Below are 25,255 nucleotides of genomic sequence, written 5' to 3'. Positions count from 1 at the left end.
ATGGTCCCTACCCAACAGTGGGCTCACTGTCTAGAAGGGGGAGACAGAGAACAAAAACAAACATATTAACAAAATAAAATAAGTAGAATAAATATGTACAAGTAAAATAAATAAATAAATAGAGTAATAAATACGTACAAAGATATGTACATATATACAGGTGCTGTGGGGAAGGGAAGGAGGTAAGGCGGCGGGGGGGGGGACGGAGAGCGGGAGGAGAGGGAGAGGAAGGAGGGGGCTCAGTCTGGGAATCTGAGATCTCAATCATCCCACTTCCCTACCCCAACTCACTAATGCCACGGTTGCTTTTCCACACAGGTAAAGAAGGGAATATCTTTGCATTACGTTTTTTTAATTCCATTTGTTATGTATCACCAGAAGAGGCAGGATTCTCTCAATTGAGTTAACGTTATTGATTTGGGCATCAATGCCAAGAAATTGCACAGCCCATTACAGCGCCTCAAATAGATTTCAAATTTTCTGGACTGATGCCAGCTTGTCTGCTGTAGGTCCTATTGCTCTTTTCTTTGCTCTTTTCCCTCTGAGGAACTTCAGTGATTTCTTCAAGTGTTCTAAACTCTCATAGACACCATAAGGAGTTAGAAAGCCGGGAGTGTTATGTCTCCCCACAACTTCATTTGTAATAAAATGTCCAGCTACAATATACCCCGATCACCTTCCACCCCAAGGTTTTTAGGCATCTGACTTTTATGTGTCATTCCTTCTCTGCTGTTAATTATTTCCATTACCTCAGGAACATTCCCCTGACCCTCTGTATCTATAAAGGAAATCTGACAGGCAGTGTGGCTTAGTGGATAAAGGAATGAGAGTGGAAAGCAAGAGATCCAAGTTCTAATCAGAAAAACAGCGAGGCTCAGTGGAAAGAGCCCGGGCTTTGGAGTCAGAGGTCATGGGTTCAAATCCTGACTCCGCCAATTGTCTGCTGTGTGACTTTGGGTAAGTCACTTAACTTCTCTGGGCCTCAGTTCCCTCATCTGTAAAATGAGGATGAAGACTGTGATCCCACGTGGAACAACCTGATCACCTTGTAACCTCCCCAGCACTTAGACCAGTGCTTTGCACATAGTAAGCACTTAATAAATGCCATCATTATCATCATTATTATTAATCTCACTCTGCCACTAGCCTGCTGTGTGACACTGGGGAATAATAATAATAGTAATGATAATTATTATTATTATAATAGCAATGATAATTGTGGTATTTGTTCAGCTGGGGTAGATACAAGCAAAATCAGGTTGGACACAGTGCCTCTCTCCCATAGGGCTCACGATCTTAATCCCCATTTTAGAGATGAAGCAACTGAGGTAGAGAGAAGTTAAGTGACTTACCTTAAGTCACACAGAAGATAAGGGTTGGAGACAGGACTAGAACCCAGGTCCTTCTGAATCGCAGACCCATGCTCTATGTACTAGGCCAAGCCTGTTGTTGGGTAGGGATTGTCTCTATCTGGTGCCAAATTGTACTTTCTAAGTATTTAGTACAGTGCTGTGCACACAGTAAGTGCTCAAAAATATGATTGAATGACTGCTGCTTCTCTGCCTCTTTCTTAGATTGTGGGATTTATGGCCAGAGTGGATAGAGCAGGGGTCTGGGAAGTCAATCAATCAATCAATCAATCAATCATATTTATTGAGAGCTTACTATGTGCAGAGCACTGTACTAAGCGCTTGGGAAGTACAAATTGGCATCACATAGAGACAGTCCCTACCCAACAGTGGGCTCACAGTCTAAAAGGGGGAGACAGAGAACAGAACCAAACATACCAACAAAATAAAATAAGTAGGATAGAAATGTACAAGTAAAATAAATAAATAGAGTAATAAATATGTACAACCATATATACATATATACAGGTGCTGTGGGGAAGGGAAGGAGGTAAGACGGGGGGATGGAGAGGGGGACGAGGGGGAGAGGAAAGAAGGGGCTCAGTCTGGGAAGGCCTCCTGGAGGAGGTGAGCTCTCAGCAGGGCCTTGAAGGGAGGAAGAGAGCTAGCTTGGCGGATGGGCAGAGGGAGGGCATTCCAGGCCCGGGGGATGACGTGGGCCGGGGGTCGATGGCGGGACAGGCGAGAGCGAGGTACAGTGAGGAGATTAGTGGTGGAGGAGCGGAGGGTGCGGGCTGGGCAGTAGAAGGAGAGAAGGGAGGTGAGGTAGGAGGGGGCGAGGTGATGGACAGCCTTGAAGCCCAGGGTGAGGAGTTTCTGCCTGATGCGCAGATTGATCGGTAGCCATTGGAGGTCATGGGTCATGGAAGTCATGGGTTCTAATCCCAGCTCTGCCACTTGTTTGCTGTGTGACCTTGGGCAAGTCACTTCATTTCTCTGTGCCTCAGTTCCCTCATCTGTAAAATGGGGATTGAGACTGTGAGCCTCATGTGGGACAGGGACTGTGTCCAATTCAAGTTGCTTGTATCCACCCCGGTGCTTAGCAAGGGGTACACAGTTAAGAGCATAGGCGATACAGGGGGGAGAGTGAGCACAGGAAATGAGGGCTTTGTCAGGGAAGACCTCTTGGAGGAGAAATCAATTTTAGGGGGGTTTTGAAGGTGAGGAGGGTGGTGGAATGTAGGATCTAAAGGTCTATTAAGACCTGGGTTCTAATCCGGGATCTGCCAGTTGTTTGTTGTGTGTGTGAGACCTTAAGCAAGTGATGTAACCTCTCTGTGCCTCAAGTATCACACAGAGAAGCAGCGTGGCTCAGTGGAAAGAGCCCGGGCCCTGGAGTCTGAGGTCAGGGGTTCAAATCCCGGCTCTGCCAATTGTCAGCTGTGTGACTTTGGGCAAGTCACTTCACTTCTCTGAGCCTCAGTTCCCTTATCTGTAAAATGGGGATGAAGACTGTGAGCCCCCCGTGGGACAACCTGATCGCCTTGTAACCTCCCCAGCTCTTAGAACAGTGCTTTGCACACAGTAAGCACTTAATAAATGCTATTATTATTCTTATTATTATTATTATTATCTGTAAAATGGGGACTAACACCGTAAACTGTATGTGTGACAGGAACTGTGTCCTACCTGATTAGCTTGTATCTACCCCAGTGTCTGGTACATAGTAAATGCTTAACAAGTACCGTTAAAAAAATAAAATCCAGGGCAGATTGTGTAGTGCATTCTTTCCATCACATATCCAAGGATGGACATGACCTAACCTTTGTAGAATTTTATTCCATACCGAGAGGCAATGTCGCCTAATGGAAAAAGCAGAGATTGGAATTCAGAAGACCTAGGTTCAAGTCCTGAATGATGATGATGATGATGATGATGATATTTGTTAAGCGCTTATTATGTGCAAAGCACTGTTCTAAGCACTGGGGGGATACAAGGTGATTAGGTTGTCCCATGTGGGGCTCACAGTCTTAATCCCCATCTTCTAGACTGTGAGCCTGCTGTTGGGTAGGGACCGTCTCTATAAGTTGCCAGCTTGTACTTCCCAAGCACTGAGTACAGTGCTCTGCACACAGTAAGTGCTCAATAAATATGATTAAATGAATGAATGAATTTTACAGATGAGGGAACTGAGGCACAGAGAAGTGAAGTGACTTGCCCCAAGTCACACAGCTGACAAGTGGCGGAGTGGGGATTTGAACCCCTGACCTCTGACTCCAAAGCCTGGGTTCTTTCCACTGAGCCACGCTGCTTCTCTGAATCCAACACTGGCCTGCTGTGTGACCTTGAACAAGTCTTTTCACTTCACTAGGCCTTAATAATAATAATAATAATAATGGCATTTATTAAGCGCTGACTATGTGCAAAGCCCTGTTCTAAGCGCTGGGGAGGTAACAAGGTGATCAGGTTGCCCCATGAGGTGCTCACAGTCTTAATCCCCATTTTACAGATGAGGTAACTGAGGCACAGAGAAGTGAAGTAAGTTACCCAAAGTCACACAACTGACATGTGGTGGAGGCAGGATTTGAACCCATGACCTCTGACTCCAAAGCCCGTGCTGTTTCCACTGAGCCACGCTGCTTCTCCATATCCTCAGAGCCTTAGTATCCTCATATGTAAAAAGAAGGTTTCCAAATTTCTTCTCTTTCTTATAAAGTGATCCTAGAATGGGGCAAGGACTACATTGTATCTGATTACCCTGTCTCTTCCTCAGGGTTTAGCACATAATAAGTATTTGATGATTACAGTTACTATTAATATAACCCCAAAATCTCCCTTAGGCTTATTCTATTTACTTCCTTTTAATAAGCTAATTTTTCCTCTTTTAGTTCTCATTGGAACTAGCAAATAATCAGGTCGCATCCTTCCACGGAACACCCATCATATACTTGTTGACACCTGTGATTTGTGGGTCTCGGTGTTATCATACCTCAGAAAACATTCAGTGCTCTAGAAAATGTCATTTACTCAGTGACACTCCGCTGACCCGAAAGACTTAATCTGGCTCCCAAAAGTTTGGGGAATTTACTCCCCTCTCATGAATGAAATAGCTCTGCTAAGACCTCAACAGCTTTTCTGACTCTTAGACTCTGGTTCAGCATGTGGCAATTAAGGCCTAGAGACAGAGCACTAAAAGGGTTGGTTGGGTGAAGAGTGTATACAGCTTGGTGCCAAACGCTACATCCCTGTAATGAAAGTACTTGAATTCTTAATAGACCTCTCCAAGTGGGGCACTCAAACCCCAGTTCAGTTCCAATTGTCAGTTTCAGTTTCTCAAGATCAAATGCCTTATTGGGTGGTAAATGTCTTAAGCAGCTGCTATTCCCTTAACCTGTACGTTTAAGATCATTTCAACCGTGGCTCTGAAATTATAGAATTTTTTAAAAATTCATTTTTAGAGCATTGATTTTTAGACATTTTAGTCTGAATTGCACATCTGAGCTTTGGAATGGTATTTCATATGAAATCGATGGGTTAGTAAAAGGTTACGGGGAAGTACTGTGTTTTGTGGTCAACAAACTAAAGATTCAATGACTTGCTTTTTGTTCCCAAAACAACCGAGGTAGTCTTTCATGGGATAGGTCTTTATTGTCTACAGGACTGTATATTCCTATGTCTCACAGTATTTTGAGGTTATCGTGGGTGGAATGTCTGCCATCAAACAACTGTTCAACTTGCTGCGGCCATATATAAACAATAAAAATAACTTGGAGACTCCCATGATTTCCTGGAACTTTAGTTTTTTGACAGCCAGCAGTAGATCTTTGTATTGTAAAATGAATTCTGTGGATTTGGAGAAAAAAGAATAGGAAGGAAGTTCACTGAAAAGTAAGTGATGTGGACAGATTTAGCATTTGGCCGTAGACTCAGAATAAGGATTTCCTCAGTCGATTTGTTAACCCAGAGACCAAATGGTGAATGTTTATACCCTGCTTGCAAACTCAGTTTGAACCAGAACGAAGAGTCGTTTAAGAGAAAGATAAGCATTAGACACCTGGAAACACACCGGTGGGCAACTCTTCCTCCAAAACGTTGAGTAGCTGATGGAGAGTGGGCCTGAGTGTTTAAACCCACTGGTCTACATGCTTATTTTTGCTCCTCCTTTCACCACTCTGTGACTCCTCCAAAGTCTATACCACACGCTGCCAGATCATTCCATGCTCAAGGCTGACCCTAGAAAAATGGGAAAACTGCCGGAAGGAGAAGAACTCGGTCCTTAGGACCTACAAGGGAAATGAAGTTGAGTCACGGGAAAGGAGTCATGAGTCTAAATGGGGAAATAACTAAGATGAACATCAGTCCCTGGGGTTAGTGAATGTGTTTTCCTTATAATTTCTGAGCCCTGATTATAATTATTTCCTTCCATCTGTCAGAACGACTATGTTCCCTTCTGAGCAAGATAATTAGGGGGAAAAAACAAGGTGGAGAGGTTTCATTAAAAGGGAAACTGTTTCGCTGAAGTGTTGGGAAACTCGCCTAACATCATTTGTCCTTGGTAACATTTCAAAAGGAAAATATTTGATTCCTTGTTAAGAAGAGGCAGAAAACGCCGTCTGTTCTATTCTAAAGCACAAACCACTCAGTTGTGTATTTTGAGATTCTTTTACACATCACCATTATGTCTTCTCCCTAATGGATGCCTGCATTACCGTTGTTTTCGATGAATAGTCCCAGCTTTAGAAAATGACTTATTAGTGCGTGTTTGCATTTAAAATCAGTGGCTGGATATATTTTGCATCTTAATGCACATACAGGGCAGCCATTCGAAATTCCTGGCAGAAATTTATGGACATGATAAACAGTCTGTGCTGGCATTAATAAATGATATGCAGCACAGTTTCCTTGCCTCAACCCTTCAGTACATCCATCACTTCCATTCCAAAATTTCTTATGAAATAAAGTCAAAGCTTTATCTCTTCTAAAAATCAGCTGTCCTTAACAGACTTTTCCATTAACAAAGGTATTCAGGGAAATAAACAGAAACAGTGAAATTTACAAATGATTCCTTTTGGAGCGCCACTATAAATAAAAGACCCAATCTATACCATGTGTTCACTTATTGAACTTATTGCTGCCAATAGACGAGTGTGGCACGTTGCCATCTGGTGAGGAGTGCCTGTATTGGAGAGGAAGCTTTTTAAAGATCGTGAAACAGCGAGGCCCAAAGGAAATCGGTGCCAGAGCCTGAAGCAACAAAACTGTCAACCGCTATATAAGCACACAAAAATGTGAATGGGCCTTTTTGGTCACCCTCAAACCACGAATGAATTTCTCCATCACAAGTGTCTTCTTTTCAGATGCAGGAGCGTTACATATTTCTCAATCTGTACAGATATCTGTATCATATATCTCTTGATATATTTGTATAGAAAGATGATATAGATCTATATCATGATATAGATGATATAGGTGATGATAGATGATATAGATCTGATCTCCCATCCTCCTGTCTCTCCCCACTTCAGTCTATACTTCACGCTGCTGCCTGGATTATCTTTGTGCAGAAACACTCTGGGCATGTTACTCTCCTCCTCAAAAATCTCCGGTGGCTGCCAGTCAACCTGTGCATCAAGCAAAACCTCCTCACTCTCCGCTTCAAGGCTGTCCATCCCCACGCCCCCTCCTACCTCACCTCCCTTCTGTCCTTCTCCAGCTCAACCCGCACCCTCCGCTCCTCTGCCGCTAACCTCCTCACTGTACCTTGTTCTCTCCTATCCCGCCGTCTACCCCTGGCCCACATCCTGGAATGCCTTCCCTCCACACATCTGCCAAGCTAGCTCTATTCCTCCCTTCAAAGCCCTACTGAGAGCTCACCTCCTCCAGGAGGCCTTCCCACACTGAGCCCCCTTTTCTCTCTCCTCCTCCCCATCCCCCCACCCTACCTCCTTCCCCTCCCCACAGCACCTGTATATGTTTGTACAGACTTATTACTCTATTTATTTTACATGTACATATTTACTATTCTATTTATTTTGTTAATAATGTGCATCTAGCTTTATTTTTATTCATTCTGATTACCTGACACCTGTCCTCATGTTTTGTTTTGTTGTCTGTCTCCCGCTTCTAGACTGTGAGCCCGTTGTTGGGTAGGGACCGTCTCTATATGTTGCCAACTTGTACTTCCCAAGCGCTTAGTACAGTGCTCTGCACACAGTAAGTGCTCAATAAATACGACTGAATGAATGAATGAATGAATGAATATCGATGTCTGCATAGACAGATAGGTATGAGGGTTATATGGTATAGATATATGGATGGATGTGTAGATACAGATATGAAGAGAGACAAATAGATATATCTATGGAGATAAACATCTACATCTAACATATAGATTGATGTAGATATAAACATATGAGTCTTTAAGAATGAAGATGGAGAGAGAGAAAAGAAGAAGAGGGAAGGGAAGGGAAGGGAAGGGAAGGGATGGGAAGGGAAAGATCTTGGGCAAGTGACAAGTCACTTAACTGACTCAGTGACTCAATTTCCTCATCAGTAAAAATGCTATCAAATATCTGTTCTTCCTCCTGCTTAGCCTGTGAATCCCACGTGGGATAGGCTGTGAATATTACCCGATTAACTTGTATCATTTACCCTAGCACTTGGAACAATCCCTGACACACAGTACATGTTTAACAAATACCTCTATCATTATTGTTGTTATTATCATAATTATTACTATTATTGTATTATATCGATGTCAATCAATGTTAACAATCAATCTTTTTCAAAGCACACACTCTATTTCCAGTATTCGAAGATACAATGTTTCAGTTTTTACTATAGTAGGCAAAGTGGAAGAAGAGCTCTCAGGTTAAAAAAAACTCCTACGGTTTTTGTATTTTGCATTTGGAAAATATTTTGGTTTGTGTCACGCAGGTGATTAAAGCTGTAGAGGAAGGCTATCGTCTGCCAAGCCCCATGGACTGCCCCGCTGCTCTCTACCAGCTAATGCTGGATTGCTGGCAGAAGGATCGAAACAGCAGGCCCAAGTTTGACGAAATAGTCAGCATGTTGGACAAGCTCATCCGTAATCCCAGCAGCTTGAAGACACTGGTCAATGCCTCAAGCAGGTAGGGAAAAAACTGGATCTGAGAAAGGTTTGGGACCCACTTCATTCCGACAAGATTAAAGGCTCTGGGAAGGATGGGGAATGGTGAGGGAGGGAGAGAAAGAGGGATGCTGCCTGGGGGAGGAATTGAGAATCATAACAACAATATGAATACTAATATCGTTCTTATTAATGATAATATAATAATAAGGGTGGTATCTGTCAAGTGCTTACTAGGTGTCAAGCACTGTTCTAACCCCTGGGGTAGATACAAGCTAATCTGGTTGGACACAGTCCCTGTCCCACATGGGTCTCGCAGTCTTAATCCCCATTTGACAGATGAGGTAACAGAGGCACAGAGAAGTGAAGTGACTTGCTCTAGGTCACACAGCAGACAAGTGGGGGAGTCAGGATTAGGACCTGGGTTAGGACTAGGCCTTGCTGCTTTCTTATGTTACTGAGAGACTCAGCTTTCCTCTTTCTTCTATCCCTCTCTCATTCCTTTCTGTGAATTTAAGAGCTTGGCTTCCTCCCCAGATTTTCTCCACCACTCACTTAAAATCACATTAACCAACTAATCAATCAATCTTATTTATTGACTGCTTACTGTCTTCAGAGCACTGTAGAGAGTGCTTGGAAGAGTATAATACAAAAGGTTGCTAGACATCTTCCCTGCCCACTGAGGTTTACAGTCTAGAGGATAGACAATCAAAATAGATTATGGATACGACCTCCTCCAGGGAGCCTTCGCCGACTCATCTCTCATCCCGGAACCCTATTTTCCATTTCACCATATCACCTCCACTTGAGGACCCTTTAAGCATTTATTCACCCCACTCTTTACCTTCAGAACTTCTAGATGAAAAATAAACAAATGAACCAAAATCATTACCTGGCTACTTCTGCTGTATATAATTTATTGTAGCATCTGTCTCCTCTGCTAGTTTGTAAACTCCTTGAGGGCAGAAATCATGTCTACGTATTCTCTGATCTTCACTCAAGCGCTTAGTACAGACCAGTCTACCGTTGCTGGTGCCTTCAGTGGGATTTCAAACAATCTTCGAACATTCAAGATTAACTTTTTTCTTTTCCTGCCACAAGTAGTTGCATAGTTCATTCTTTCACTGTGTTTATGAGTATCTTGATCACTAATCTGAGTTCTTCAAACTTAATTTTGTCCCAGATAATGATTTCATATCTCCCTGTGTTTCTTGTTCAAATTGGCAGACATGTAAGCAATTTAAATCATTTTCAAAGTGGGCCATGGTCTCCCAGAAACCTGAAATGCGGTCAAATTCATATAGTTTATACAAACATCACCCAAACTTTGCATTTTTCGACTTACTTTGTGTCCTGATATAGGAAGATAAAGACAACCATCAAGGGAAAATCATTGGCACCCAGGAAGGTAGAAACTGTACGGATCTACCTTGGCATAATGGAAACCATTGTTTTCTCCTAAGATATCACCTTAATTTCTGACAGACATTATAAATATTGAAAGCTTTTCTTGGCTACTCCTAGGAATTGTACTCAACTAGGTCTCAAATCTCCCCTTCTGGTAATCGAGTCAGTGTGCCATAGTACAACAGTAGAAAAGCTTGGTAAATTATGGCTCTGGTAGAGAAAAATGATAAATGTGAATAGTTTTTCATGTTTCTCATGAGCTTGTAAATCCACTTCAGCCTTTTTTTTCTGTTCTCTGAAAAATGTTTGTTTGGTTTTTTTGTTCTCTGAAAAATGTTTGTTTGTTTTTTTTTTTTCTCTCTTATGGTGCCCTCGGTTTTATCTGCTAAGGGATGATTTTTTCTTCCCAGTAATGCATGGTTCACCTTTTATAAATAAATTGGCTCACTTTAAAGAAGTAATGTGGCCTTGTGGAAAGAGCATGGCCCCGAGAATAGAGGATCAGGGTTCTAATCCCGGCTTCACCACTTTCCTGCTGTGTGACCTTGGACAAATCACTTCACTTCTCGGTGACTCAGTTTCCTCATCTGTAAAATGGGGGTTCAATATCTGTTCTCCCTCTTACCTAGACTACAAGCCCCATATGGGGCTGGGACTATATCTGACCTGATGATCCTATAACTGCTCTTTTGCTTAGTACAGTGCTAGGCACACAGGGAGCGTTTAACAATTATTATTAGGATTATCATCAATATCATTATCATTATTTATTCTATTTGCTACCTTTCCTACAGGAGATTCATTTTCATATAAAAAGAGTATGGTTGAATAGGCAGTCTAGTGACATAAGTCTAGAAATGAGAAACAATTGAAAGAAAAGGCGATATTAGCCCTAAGACAGAACATTTGTTTATCAGGGGAAGTATCATTTTAAATCTAGAGCGGGAATAAATCTTCAGCGACTTTCTATGCTTCATTAACTTTCTGAAGCAGCGATTGGAAAATGAATCTTATTAACAATTAGTCCTAATTCCATTCCAAGAAAATCTGCACAAAGTGTTTGTCAGACAGGTGGAATCTGAAACACTTTTTGCTCCTTTTCTGGGTAGTTCTGCTCCCAAGTCAGACAATACCTCTGTAGAGAAACAAACAAATAAAAAGACCCAAACGTCCACATCGTTGATTATGGTCGCTGAGCACCGAACTATAAGCATTGTCTTAACACTCCTCCTGTGACTGCAACTGCATCCATTCCCAAACAGATTTGAATTTAGAGAATTGGAACAGTTCCTGCAGTGTGACTTTTTAAAAATGCTCTTGGCCATGAAGGTATCAACAGCATTTCAATGAAGATGGATAAATCCTCTGAGGATAGTACTCGGTTTTGTTTAACCTTTTCCGCCTTGCCTCTCAGCCTCACCACATTCTCACCCTGTGTCTATATTCGGGAAAATTTCACCATGGAGTTGTAAAGAACGGGAAAGGTTAGAGGCCCAATCTATTCCTAACCCAGCTGTACCGTGAAGTCTATAAAAAAGACCAGAAACACAGCTGACCCATTGCTCGTGGCTGTAAATTTTTGCAGGACAGGAGACGTTATTTCCCAGAACCAGCATTGCCTAGTGGATACAGCACAGGGCTGGAAGTCAGAAAGACCTGGGTTCTAATCCTGGCTCTGCACCTGTCCTCTGTGTGACCTTGGGCAAGTCCCTTAATTTCTCTAAGAAGTCACTTAACTTCTTAGAGAAGCAGTATGGCTCAGTGGAAAGAGCACGGGCTTTGGAGTCAGAGGTCAGGGTTCAAATCTGAGCCTCCGCCAAGTGTCAGCTGTGTGACTTTGGGCAAGTCACTTAACTACTCTGGGCCTCAGTTACCTCATCTGTAAAATGGGAATGAAGACTGTGAGCCCCCCATGGGACAGCCTAATGACCTTGTAACCTCCCCAGTGCTTAGAACAGTGCTTTGAACATAGTAAGTACTTAATAAATGCCATTATATTATTATTATTATTATTATTATTATTATTATTATTATTCTCTATGCCTCTGTTTCTTTATTTGTAAAATGAGGATTAAGGCAGCAAGCCCCAAGTGGAACCTGGACTGTGTTTCATCTGATAAGCTTGTATCTGCCCAGGCACTTAGTACAAATCCCTGTCACATAGTAAGCGCTTAACAAATGCCATAAATAAAAATTACTCTTGGTCCTTGGAAACAGATAAATAGTAAGCAGAAGCGGATTGCTTAAACATAACCCAGAATGCTTGTATTAGAGGGTAGTTCTATCTCTCCAGTCGCATCAAGCTGTTCCATCTACATAATAGCAGATTATTCATTCAATCACTCAATCGTATTTATTGAGCACTTACTGTGTGCAGAGCACTGTACTATATTCTTGGAAAGTATAATTTGGTAACAGATAGAGACAATCCCTACCCAACAACAGGCTCACAGTCTTGATTAGCCTGGTGGAATTCTGGTATTCATGCATTAATTGTATTTAGTGTGCGCTTAATGTGTGCAGAGCATGGTACTAAGCGCATGGAAAGTACCCCACCTACTCTTCCTCACACACTCAGATTCAGAAATGGGTGTTATGTATCCATTTATTTTTATAAAGAGTGGAGACTTCCAAAAAGTTCATGATAATGAAGGGTAGAAATGAAAACAGCCCAAGGCATTTCTCAAAGCAAACACACCACACAGCGCAGCAAAGACAATTTTTGTGAGTTTAATGATCACTACCTCTCATTCGTTGTTCATTTCACCCAGACCTGTTCCCATGGATGAATCGATTCCTCATCTAAGAGCCTTCTTTGAACACCCCCCCAAAGGACACACATCGATATTTATCTATTATTTCACCTTCCTGCCCATCTCCTGCAAAGTTTGATTGCAGATCTTAAACATACGATCCTGTTTAGCACGCGAAAGGTCAACATGGGGATTTTGGTCTTTACATTTGAATATCTCCCTCTCATCTGTTTTAGAGTGTCCAATTTATTAGTAGAACATGGGACCCTTGGAACCGGAGCCTACAGATCAGTAGGTGAATGGCTGGAAGCAATCAAAATGGGACGATATACCGAGATTTTCATGGAAAACGGATACAGTTCAATGGACGCTGTGGCTCAGGTGACCTTGGAGTGAGTAATTTTTCTGATCATTTTCACCTAATTTGCAGGGAGGAGCAAATTTTTGGAAAACCAGTGTGGAAGTGGAGGGGGGGAGGGGAAGGAGGGAGGAGCCTAAATTTCCTTTGGTCATGCTCAGCAGCTTCCTAAGAAGCCTCATCTTTTTTTTTTTTTAAGTCTGTACCGTTGTTAACAAATGCATGGTAGAGTTTGAATCTAGCATCAATGTTACTTATTGCCAGAACCGAGGAATACTCGAAACACCAGTACTTTGGCATCATACTGCTGCTTTGTGTTGTGAAAAAAAAGATGTGTTTTTCTTGACACGGTTTTTATATGAGTACTTATGAGCAATGTAATATGACTGTAAATACAAACTGTAAGCACAATTGGTATGGCTCACCCGATACAAAATGTCAAAAATGGAAGGAACCAATCATACCCCTCGTGATTTCCACTCTATGTGATAGATACCCAAGAGACAACAGACTCAGTTTTTTTTAGAAAGCCATCTGGGGGACGTTTTCATGTTTGATTGGTAGGTTGTACCCTTTGTACTCTAGCAGTGCAAGAATAGCACTTTGATTAGCTATTCAGGACAAGCTCTGTGGACCTAATTGTACTCTTTGATGTTTGCACGCCTAAGATCAAATCCTATTACGTGAAAATCACTGCAATTAATTGGTAAAATCCCTGGGGTGGTTTGTTTGTTTGCATTTTATAACCTGTTCTGTATATGTAATCATCTTTCCCCCATCTTTGTCATTTCTGAAACTTCACCATCATCAAGGTGGGTCTGTCTAGATTATGCTGAAATTGGGCATTCCACATTTCAGGAGCTAAAGATAAAGCTTCCAACTACTGTGGATAGCGGGATAAATTCCCAGATTAAAAACCTTTAGAGGGAGAAGGTTAAAGAAAAGTGGTAAAATACTCTCCAACATTGCATCCTGCCTTCAAATCCCCTTCTTTACCATACTTCATTTGCATACCACATTTTCCCTTTCTTCACCCCTCCAAAAAAAAAAAAAAAAAAAAGAAAATACCCACTGTGGTTCATCTTATCAGCAATTCATCTTTCCTGCAGGGTGGACTGCTGCATTGTTCTGTGCTAATCAAACCCACAACCTCCATCTGTCCCATTTTCCATGCTCACAATTCTCCAGGTCTAAAATCCCAGCCTGGACTACTCAATAAATCAATCACCTCACCACCCAACCCTATCCATCCAATCATATTGTGGGCCTGTGCCCAGATTCAGGATGCTACAGAACTCATAGAAAATGCTACTTTGCAAGTAGTGAACTGAAAAAAAAAATACAATTGATTTAAAAATATTTATACATGATTGGTATTTAATTTTTCAGTAAAATTTGTCATTTTAATTTATTAAATACATTATTTGTCATTTTATATTAAAATGATACTGTAGGTATTTCTTCTACCCTATGTCAGATTATTGTAAATGTACAATAAAAAGATTTGCATTAAATGATGTCTCCTTTTGTCTTTAAAAACATGCTCTTCTATAACTAACCCCAACGCCTGTCTGCTCTATCCATCTCCTCTTGGAAGTTTTATCGTTACGACAAATACTAATGTTGTGCTAACTTCTGGATCCGTCCCTTTCATCTACTTGTATGGACTGCACTCCCAGAAACAGAATTCACATTTTTATCTTCATCCTCCCAACTGAACTTTAACTGTTTCTTACTTTTCTTTTGCATATGTGCTCTCATTTTTAGAAGATTACCTAGTCAATCTTTTCCCCCTTACCTTACTCTTTGGGTTTTTTGGTTGGCTTGTTTTGGCCATAATCCTTTACCCATTTATGACATTTTCCCACCATTTTTCTTCCCCTTTCCACTCAGTTGGCTTTGGTGTTCACCCCTTTCTTCTTCTCAATATTTTCTTTTGTTTTTCCATGCACGAACCCAGTCCTCTACTTTCAATGCTTCCCAATCTCCGACGTCTCTGTCCCTGACCTATTTTCTTTGCCTCTTCTAATGCTGTAAGTGGGAAAGCAGTGTGCAATTGAGCATGTTTGGACAGCTCTACGATTTCAAAGACTTTGTTAATTTCACATCATTGGTCTGCTTTCCACTTCTGCCAGGCCCACTGCCCCTAAAATAGCCACCATCTTGTGAGATTCTCAAAATGGCAGTCTGCCGAGAATTAATTCCCATTTTCAGTGGTGTAGTTTCTGTATGTCTCCACTAATTGGCAAGAACATTTTCATCAAAACCCGAATGCTAAGTAGCTCATAAAAGAAGAAGCACACATTGCATAGTAGATGTAGGAGAGGAAGAATAAAAAATAGAAATGTCACTTATCCTTCATCCCGAATATAATCATTGTGCAGGATGCAGCTGTCAGGACACAAGGAAGTATGGAATGAACTACAGGGGCAGATAAGATTTGAAAAGGAAAAGGTGCTGAATTTGTTCAAATGCTTTTTAGCGGAATGAATGTGAGCCTATCACCAGGGTTATAAATGAATGTGGAGCCAATCTTCAAGCAGAGGGTTTTACAAAATGGAGCATTATAACTGGGGACATTGCCAGGGAATGGGATGACAGCTACCCAAGGGAAACAGGATGACCTAAACAATGCTGAATTCAGTCTCCTTCACCAGAGCTAAGATTTAAACAATAAAGATAAATAACCAAATGCTCAGGCCCTAACAGAATTAGTGGTTCTTATCTTGTTGTCCTTAGAAGTACTTCAAATCCAGATTATTACTACTAGCAATTTAAATAAGATTCAGTCTAATGTTTTCAGTCAAGGATTTTGATCTATTTAAGGTGACCACAGATATTCAGTTTGCCACTTAAATTTTTTCCAAAATTGCTCGTGCATATTTTTTTCATTATTGATACTTGTTAAGTGCATAGTACATGCCAAACACATTCTAAACTCCGGGGTAGATACACATTTTTCAGGTTGGACACAGACCCTGTCCCACGTGGGGCTCACAGTCTAAATAGGAGGCAGTAGGATTTAATCGCATTTATAGATGAGGTAAGTGTGACACAGAGACTTTAAGTGACTTGCTCTAGGTCACAGAGCAGAGAAGTGGAGGAGCTGGGATTAGAACTCAGGTCCTCTGACTTCCAGGTTTGTTCATTCTCCACTAGGCAACACTCCTTTTGAGTTATTGTAAAAGGCTGAGTGCCACAGTCTCATTGAATCTTTTAATTCTGCCTTCTCTTCAGTTTTAAAAATTGACTTCTACCTGATATTAAAATATAAACATTAAAAACAGTAATTGTGAGATTACTGATAGCACACACTTTGAACTATGATGATCACTACAAGCCTTAGAGTTTGAGTTTCAGAAAACTTGCATATTTAATCCAGAAATATAAATTCAGGATGACGAACTGCCTTTTGAAGTTCCAGTCATCCTTCAGTAGTCCACTTTTGATTTTTCAGAGCCAAGATTCCTCAAAATGAGTTAACGTATGTGATAAACAATTTACCATATATGCAAAGTGAACATCAATGTTAAACTATACGAGACCATTTAACAATCTGAATAGATGTGTAAATAATAATAACCAAATGATTTCTTCGTTGCCATATCACATTTATTTAGACTGTGAGGCCGCTGTTGGGTAGGGAACGTCTCTATATGTTGCCAACTTGTACTTCCCAAGTGCTTAGTACAGTGCTCTGCACACAGTAAGCGCTCAATAAATACAATTGAATGACTAAATAAATGAATACCTGTGGTTATATGATATTATTACACATGAATTTGTATTTTAAAAAATGGTCCTTCCCCTTAAGGAGTTTACAATTCAATAAGAGGAAAGTGTAAGGTTTGTTCCAAAATTCTGAGCAACAAAGGAGGGACTGAAAGAACTCCAAATATCCAGACAGTCCATTGTTTGGTTTTGTTTGTTTTGTTTCTTTACGGTACATGCTAAACTCTTGCTATGTACTAAGATCTAGAGTAGATGCAAGGTAATAAAGTTGGACAGAGTCCCTATTTCACATGGAGCTCACAGTATAAATCAGGAGATGGACTAAATGCCCAGTTTACAGATGTTGTAACTGAGGCACAGAGAAGTGTAAGTGACTTGTACAATGTCACACAGCAGGCAAGTGGTGGATCTGGGATTAGAATGCCACACTGCCAGCACTATCACAAAAGGTGGCAAAGTGAAAAGTAAAGGACAGGTGAGAGGAAGGCTGAATAATTGATCCCTAAGTAATTGAGGTAGACTTTGGCTAATTTCATTCAGATATCATTCTCCTGGCCATTTCCTCTTGATAAATTAAACTCTGGAAATAAACAAGTAACAATACTCCCTGTTTTGGGTACTGCAGTGAAATGATAAAGAAATGCATGGGACCAGTCCTAAAGAAGGAATTTAATACTACCCCCTACTGAAGCAGTAAATCTACAGTTCTTTCTAATTATAATAATGATGATGATGATGGTATTTGTTAAGCGCTTACTATGTGCCAAGCACTGTTCTAAGCACTGGGACAGGTGATCAGGTTGTCCCATTTGGGGTTTGCAGTCTTAATCCCCATTTTACAGGTGAGGTAATTGAGGCACAGAGAAGTTAAGTGACTTGCCCAAAGTCACATAGCTGAAAAGTGGTGGAGCCGGGATTAGAATCCATGACCTCTGACTCCCAAGCCTGGGCTCTTTCCACTAAGCCACGTTTGTATTCAGAAATTTCTGCTAAAATACGTATTTTGCTCATAGTAAATAGGCTGTAATGCTTAAGATAACTGCTTGTTTCCACCAGGAAGAAATCACAGAAGCCAAATGATTAGACAAGAACATTGCACTTGGGCAACTTTCCATGTCTTCTCGCAGTTCTGTGTTGTAAAGAACCATTAAATGGGCAATGACAGGCCTGGCTCTGGATCCAAAAGCTTTTAGTAAAGACCCTCACAAATAGAACTCGTGGCAGAAACAAAGTCATTACTAGTGAAGATGTTCTTATTTCATCAAATGCCCTTCATTTTCTCCTCCTCTAGACTGTGCGCTCTTTGTTGGGAGGGAACATTACTACCAACCTCGTTATATTGTGCTCTCCCAAACTCTTAGTACAGTGGTCTGTGTAAAGTGCTCTGTACACAGTAAACACTCCATAAATGTTATTGATTGATTGATTGATTTTGAAATTGTCACTATATCCGGTAAAATGACGATTTGCACAGAAAAATATAAATTCATGATATCAAAAATTGCGTTTTTAAAGGCCTCAGTAATAGCACAAGTTGTAAAAGTGAAACTAATTAAAAGAATAACGCCTTAAGGCACTCTCTTACTTCCTGATTAGGAATATATGGAGTATTTTTGAAGAATTACTCTCTTTACTCGTACATTTTCAGGTCTCCTGTGTTGTACAATGGCTCATGAAAGGATGGATGAGTGAACTTTTCTGAAAAATGGATTTTCTTGCCAATAAAACTTTATAAGGATAGAAAATGTGGTGACTTCTGACCTTCGTTTTAAAAAAATCCACCTTACAGTATTATCCTTACATGTTCTTTCATTATAATGGTAATCATGTTATTTTCCAAACCTTTATACAATTTGAGAGAGCTGGAAAGGAAAGGTCAGGTGCCGAAAAAGGTAGACAACTTTGGAAGCATTAAAATTCACACTTCATTCCTCGTGATGTGTGAATGAATGTGTGTGATTCAATATCCTCTTTCCATGTTTGTGACTTCTTCATGTACACCAGGATTGGCCTCAGGCTTAAAATGTATCACTGGACATAAAGGCCATTCTGGTTCCAAAGGATAAAGGCAATGTATTTAAAACAAAAATGACTATGTGCATTTCTCTGAAGGGCAGGTTGCATTTTCACATTAACAAAGAAATCAGAACTGTAGCCCACAGTCTTATCCAATGTTACAGACTACTGGTTGTCATGTGAGCTGAAGTAATAGGAAGTGCATATTCTTCAAAATGTTGAACCACATTTCAGGACCCACATCAGTAGTTAGCCACAATCATTTAGGGTAAACTGTATGCTATTAGAAGAAAGTAAACTCAAAGGATTTGGGGTAACATTTATATTTTTGGAGGGTTGAAAATGGATTTTCAAGGATTTTAAGGAGCTGAATACCAAAACTAATGCAAGACAAGTAACAGAAAAATGACAAGAAAGAGAACTATTAAAATACATCCAGATTAGGGTGGTACAAAATATTTTCTTGCATGCAGGCATGCATAAAGAAACAACTACAAAATCTCAAAATGAACTGATAGAAATTTAAAGATAAATAATTATTGCATGTTTACTGTAAGGAGGGCACTATGTTAAGCACTTGGGAGAGCACAGAACAACAGAGTTGATGAACTTACACTCTAAAATCAACATTATGATTGTTGAAGAAGAAAAGCAACAATATGTGAGTAATGTAAGACAAGTTTTCTGCTTTTGATCATCAGCATTTCTTACTTCCCATATGGTTGGGGAGAAGAGAAATGGATGAATTTCAAAGCTCGCTGTGGGCAGGGAACATGTCTACCAATTCTGCCTTTAGTATTGTACTCTCTCAAAAAATACCATTGAGATTACTTTCCCAAGCACTTAGTACAGTGCTCTGCACTTAGTAAGCACTCAATGAATACCACTGATTGATTGATTGTTTGATGGATTGAAGGCAATTCCAATCTGGTCTGTGATACGGAGCATCTTCTAAATATTATGAAAGATACTAATGCTTGGGGAAGTATGCAGGAGATGAGATGCTCATCTACCCCCAGGGAGCTCACAATCTCAAAGTGATGTGCTCACACCTGCCTAAGTATATCTCACATATGTCATGGAAGCAGTGTTGCCTAATTGATAGAGTGTGGGCTGGGAGTCAGAATGACTTGAGTTCTAATCCTGGCTCCTCCACCCATCTTGTTGTGTGACCTTGGGCAGTTCACTTCACTTCTCTGTGCTTGAGTTACCTCATCTGTAAAATGCAAATAAAGACTGTGAGCCCCATGGGAGACATGGACTATGCCCATCATGATTAACTAGTATCTATTCCAGCACTTAGTAAAGTGCCTGGAACATAGTAAGTGCCTAACAAGTACCAAAAAAAATAAAGGTGTAATTCTGCTATGAAAGCAAATGATTTTAATATCAAGAGTTGCTTAGAATTCCTCAAGCTTTGTGCTTTCTGAGAATAATTGTACTGTGCTGAGTTTGAAAGTTGATAGTTTTATGAAATAGTCTACAGAATCATGCACTCTAAACTCCAGTTCTGTAACATGCTGTCTTAAATGGGTGAGCTATATAACCACACTCTACTCTAAATAACTCTGTGGTGCTTTTTATTAACGAGATTGATTTTGACACACAAGTAATCAAGGAGCCATCTCGGTTCAGATTGTTTCTAATACCAAACAATCTTCTGAATGCTCTCTGATTCCAAAATATGCTCCATGGTATTTCCAAACGGAAAAAGGTATTTCCTCATTAAAATGGAATTTTCAAAAAACACTCTGGAAATGGTGTTATCTGGGTTACAGCCGTTGTGACGTCAGATGAATTCGGTCCCTGAAAACTTGTTTGAAATCGTTCAACTTTTGCATCTTTGATGTAACCAATAGGAAAAATCATTATTTGCCGATACATGTACATGAATTTTAGCCATGATTCCTTCTGTATATTACAGGGTCTTTGAACTTGTATAGTGCAAATGTGTATCTGTTTTCAAGTGGAAATTTTCTTCTGTGTACAAATTCAATGCATGCCCTCTTAAATGCCCACATTGCAAATGCTCCAAACCAACAATATGTTCACGGGTCAATGTGTGTCTTGTTATATATCTGGAATGTTTCAATTTCCATTTCCGTGTGCGAACAGATCTTCCAGATGGGATAGTGGAATCTGCCTTTTTAAATTTGACTCATGGACAATACCCAAAGGATGTCAGCTAAATAAGGTCCTACATATGTGGTTATTACTTTGTCTGTGTGAAAATCAGTTTGAAATATTGAGGTGTACTCCGAATTAAATAAATACATCCCTCCAATGTGTGCTCTCTTCACGCAGGGATTTGAGGCGGCTCGGAGTGACTCTTGTCGGTCACCAGAAGAAGATAATGAACAGTCTTCAAGAAATGAAGGTCCAGATGGTAAATGGGATGCAACCTGTGTAACTCACTTTCCATTTCACTTCCTCAAGTGATCAACCTGCACTTTGTAACGTAGCCCCGAGATTGAGTTGAACAAAAAAAAAAGGAAATTCTGTGATTTCTAAAACTAAGAACAGCACCGATCCCAGTCATGTAATTTATAATCCATGTTTGACTAAAATTTCCTTTTCTTCCTCTTTGTGTCTTCATTTTCATGAAGTTAAATATTTCATGCATGGAACATGGAAATGGGCATACTGTAGTGGAGGTTAACCATTCTATTATGCTTTAGCTGAAAACAAAAGCCTTCCCACAGCTCTCTGTCTGTACATGGAACATACAAAGTACCTTTCTATACTGAATTAAGGCAGCATATGTTCATTCTTCCAAGAACTTACATAAAAAGGAAATGTTTTGAAGCCATTTGTGGACTATCTGAAGCTGCAGTTTCCTGAAGTTCACTCCATCTGAAATGTCTACAAAAGTGTATTGAAGAGCAATATCATTAGATTATTTCTTGATAGGATATCTTGTTTTGTAAATTTAAAATGCTGTTACACAGCCTGAAGTATTAGAGAGTAGTGTATAAAAATGTTGCTTGGTCAATGACAGATCCAATACAGGGTGTATATTTATTTTTCTGTGTTATAGAATTGCTTTTAGTTTGCTCTTCCGGAGATTGATACATATTGAATCTGTATATAATGTACAGTTTGCTACATACCCTGGTACACATTGGGAGTTTTCTGTGGGGTGGTGTTTTTTTTTCTTGTGTGTGTGTGTGTGTCTGCGTGCGCACGTACGCGCTGTCACTCTGTACTTTTTCTATTTAGATTTTTAAAAATTGAAAAAAAAATTGGGGAGTTTAAAGTAGACATGTGAGAGGAAAGAGCAGGAGGTCTATAGAGGAAGTGAGCTCCTCTCCTTTTGTTCTAAGTGCCGAAAAGATGTCAAAGCTCCCAGTCCACTCACAGAAACTAAAATGGAATTAAATCCCCTTTGACTTTTTTAAAAACACTTTGTTATATCTGTGACAATGCAGTTCTGCCAACCATTAATCTTACTCCACTGTCAGAAATTTTGCCATTCTAAAGCCCTGAAAATATCTTGTCAGGCCAAGTTGACACCAAAGGGCACATTGGAGTGAGATGGATAGGGATTTAGCAGTGCAAGTTTCCATTAACGTTGTTACAAGCATGTGCCCGACACCAGATATTTACCCCTAAGTGTTAATCCTTTTTAAGCAGTTCCGGCAATGGTTTTGCCATAGGAGCTTTGATATTAAAGCAGCACGGTAATGATAACTACCTTTCAGTTTGATGCGGAAGTTTTCTTTAACCCAATTTGCATTTGCGGATAGCTGCTTGTGTAGTGTGTGATTCCATCTCTTACCCAGCATTGGAGATGATTGAGAACAGAGGGCTTTGGCACCTGATTACCTGAAAATCATTTCCTTTTTGGACCTTCTCATGACTAGTCTCTATTTGAGAAGTAGGCGTCACACCATATCTATGTCTGAGAGTGGCCTAATCCAACACTCTCCGTGTTTGGAAAGAATAAAGCAATAGAATCATGTTGAGCAAATTTGCCTAAAAGGTCAGACCAATTAAAATTCTGATCTTCCAATCTACTAATACATGGCAGGGTTGACATTGATGGGAGGAATCTATACCTGTGACCTGCAGCCAACTCTAGATTTCTCTGCGGTGGCAGGAGGAAGAGACAAAAATAAAAATGGATGATTCCGCAGAGAATGCAAACACCTCCTTTTAGCTAATACACTCAACCTCCTTCCCAATCTAAATCTTGTTCCAGGGTGCTGAACAAATATCTATATGATCTTGAGTCCCATTCCTGCTCTCTGCCAGCCAAAAGGTGGGGATTAAGAGGGGGGCAAAGAAGTGAATTAGGAGTTTACCCGCTATACCAGCAGATAGGCATCTGAGGGTAAGCTTTGCCCAGGGGCCTTTTCCCTTTCAAATATTCACTGTGTGGACAGATCATTATCACTAGCATTTCAATTTACATATTTCAGTGAACTGAAGCAGAGTTTTTTTTTTTGGTTTATTATGGAATTATGCTGTACCTGGTTGAATTGTTTAAAAATGAATCTGAATGATAAAAGTAGCCTTTGACAATTGACTATTCATTTTTCCAGATGGATGGGGTTTGCGTAGGACTCTACAGTTGCATTTCTTGAAATAATGGTAATAAGTGCTTAGGTGCTTTCCCAGGGAGGCAGTTGCCCCTATTCCCTTTCAGCAGAGTGCCCCCTTAAAGTTTTTCACCTATCCCAGATCCACTGGCCTGTCTTTGGACTTCCTCCTCACATTTAAAACAACTGGTGAATAATAATGACGGTGTTTGTTAAGGGCTTACTATGTGCGAAGGACTGTTCTAAGCACTGGGGGAAATACGGGTTATCCCAGGTAGGGCTCACAGCCTTAATCCCCATTTTACAGATGAGGTAATTGAGGCAAAGAGAAGTTAAGTGACTTGCCCAAAGTCACGCAGCTGATAAGCAGCAGAGCCAGGATTAGAACCCACGACCTCTGAGTCCCAAGCCCGTGCTCTTTCCACTCCGCTGCTTCTCCCGGGATCTTAACATCACTGGGGCAAAGCACTTCCCATGAAAAAGAGTGGCCATCTCATAATTTGGAACTCTTTCCCATCCTCTAACATGAGTCTATTGATGTTTCTTCCGCTGACGGCTCCCACGATGCTCGCTTGGAACTGCACCTAGGGATGGGAAAAAATCACAGAGAACGTGACTTGAAAAATGATCCACCTAAATATATGGGTCTCTTTGAGGGGATGTTGACATTGTGTCACCCTTGTATCTCTTCCACAAATGTCATCAGGACCTGAATGGGGGGAAAGGAGAGTGGTTTTATCATTTATTTTTCTTCCCAAATCAAACCTAGGCATAGAAGTTGGAACAAATACTTTCCTGATACATTTGTTCACCACTGGACGTGTCACCAATTGGAGAGGTGCCAAACTCATATATCAATGTGTGAAATGGAAAACAGGGGAAAACTGGAAAGATGGCTTTCATGAAATGCAGTGAGACAGGGGAAGGTTGGAGAAGTCTTGATTGTGTGATTTCCCATCTTATTGTTTCATTTTGTCAGCCGCCAGGCCCCCCAAAATAAAACTGAGACATGACAATTTTAGCACATAAAGAAGATTTGTCAGATAATGAATAACACTATTGGAGCTGTCATTGGCAATATCTTTGGGTTATTCGTATTTTTCTGCCTGCTGGACTTTGGAAAATAATAGGAAGCATGAAAGAGACTATGACTTATCACTATCAGCTGAGGTCAAACAATTATTAGTTTTATCGATCGGAACTCGATTTTGATTCCTGTTTCTGGCTCCGTTATATTTGAATGATTCTAAGTTGTTCGTTTTTTAACTGATAAAGTATATACATCATATATACAAAATGTACAGGCCTTGATTATTTTTCTTCTTTCAACGATTTTTTTCTAAAGTACATTGTCTTTCCTTATAATGTATTTCTCCTGCTTATACAGTGTTCTTATCGTTCAGGAATTAAGGTGAGGATCACGTTTCCAGTATGGTCTAAAGAGTCCATGTTGGAACTAACTTAGTGGAAAAAAAAACAAAACAAACCTCTTACTGCCCTAAACCAATGTGGATTTAAGAAAACATGGAAAAACAAAACAAAACTGACCTCCACTTTGAATTTTTTAGGGAAAAATAGTTTGTGTCTCTAAGCACTTATGTGTTACAAATCTACTCCTTATCTACTAAACTTGAGAGTGAAGAAATGGACAAAATATTTGTCTTTATTTTATCTCCAATACAAAGAGGGTCATGCAAAGCACAAATGAAAAAAAAAGTTGCCTTTGGAAGGTATTTTTGATTCTAACACAAGGTATTGGATAGTAGAAGCCTGGGATTAAATCAGGTATTAGAAACTTATGTATATATTATTATACAGTAGATGGAGGTCATTACAATATTTTTTTCTGGTTTTGTTCTTTCTAACCATAGGGGTGAGAGAAAAGAAAGCTAAACATAGCTGTCTTTACTGGTATTATCCAGATGTTTAAACTTAAAGAAAGAAATGACATATGTTACATACAGTAAAATAATAGTGATGTTCAATAACCA

General features: G+C 40.2%; 1 protein-coding gene across 10 annotated transcripts in view; it reads left to right on the top strand.

The window, feature by feature from the left end:
* The window catches only part of EPHA5 (EPH receptor A5), a 381,267-nt gene extending 357,744 nt beyond the window's left edge, over positions 1-23,523 (top strand). For 7 of the 10 annotated variants that reach the window (XM_038759034.1, XM_038759031.1, XM_038759030.1 and 4 more), the window contains 3 exons: positions 8,286-8,479; positions 12,854-13,009; positions 21,028-23,523. In XM_038759034.1, the coding sequence (XP_038614962.1) occupies positions 8,286-8,479; positions 12,854-13,009; positions 21,028-21,133 (456 nt within the window). In that variant the 3' untranslated portion in view covers positions 21,134-23,523. Of the gene's footprint in view, positions 1-8,285; positions 8,480-12,853; positions 14,485-20,838; positions 20,918-21,027 lie in introns of those variants that run through there. The other 3 variants (XM_038759036.1, XM_038759029.1, XM_038759035.1) reach the window with 2 other exon arrangements.
* Positions 23,524-25,255: the final 1,732 nt, after the last annotated feature.

The sequence above is a fragment of the Tachyglossus aculeatus genome, chromosome 17 (genome assembly GCF_015852505.1).
Source record: "Tachyglossus aculeatus isolate mTacAcu1 chromosome 17, mTacAcu1.pri, whole genome shotgun sequence".
NCBI lineage: Eukaryota > Metazoa > Chordata > Mammalia > Monotremata > Tachyglossidae > Tachyglossus > Tachyglossus aculeatus.
This window is presented reverse-complemented; position numbering and strand designations above follow the sequence as displayed.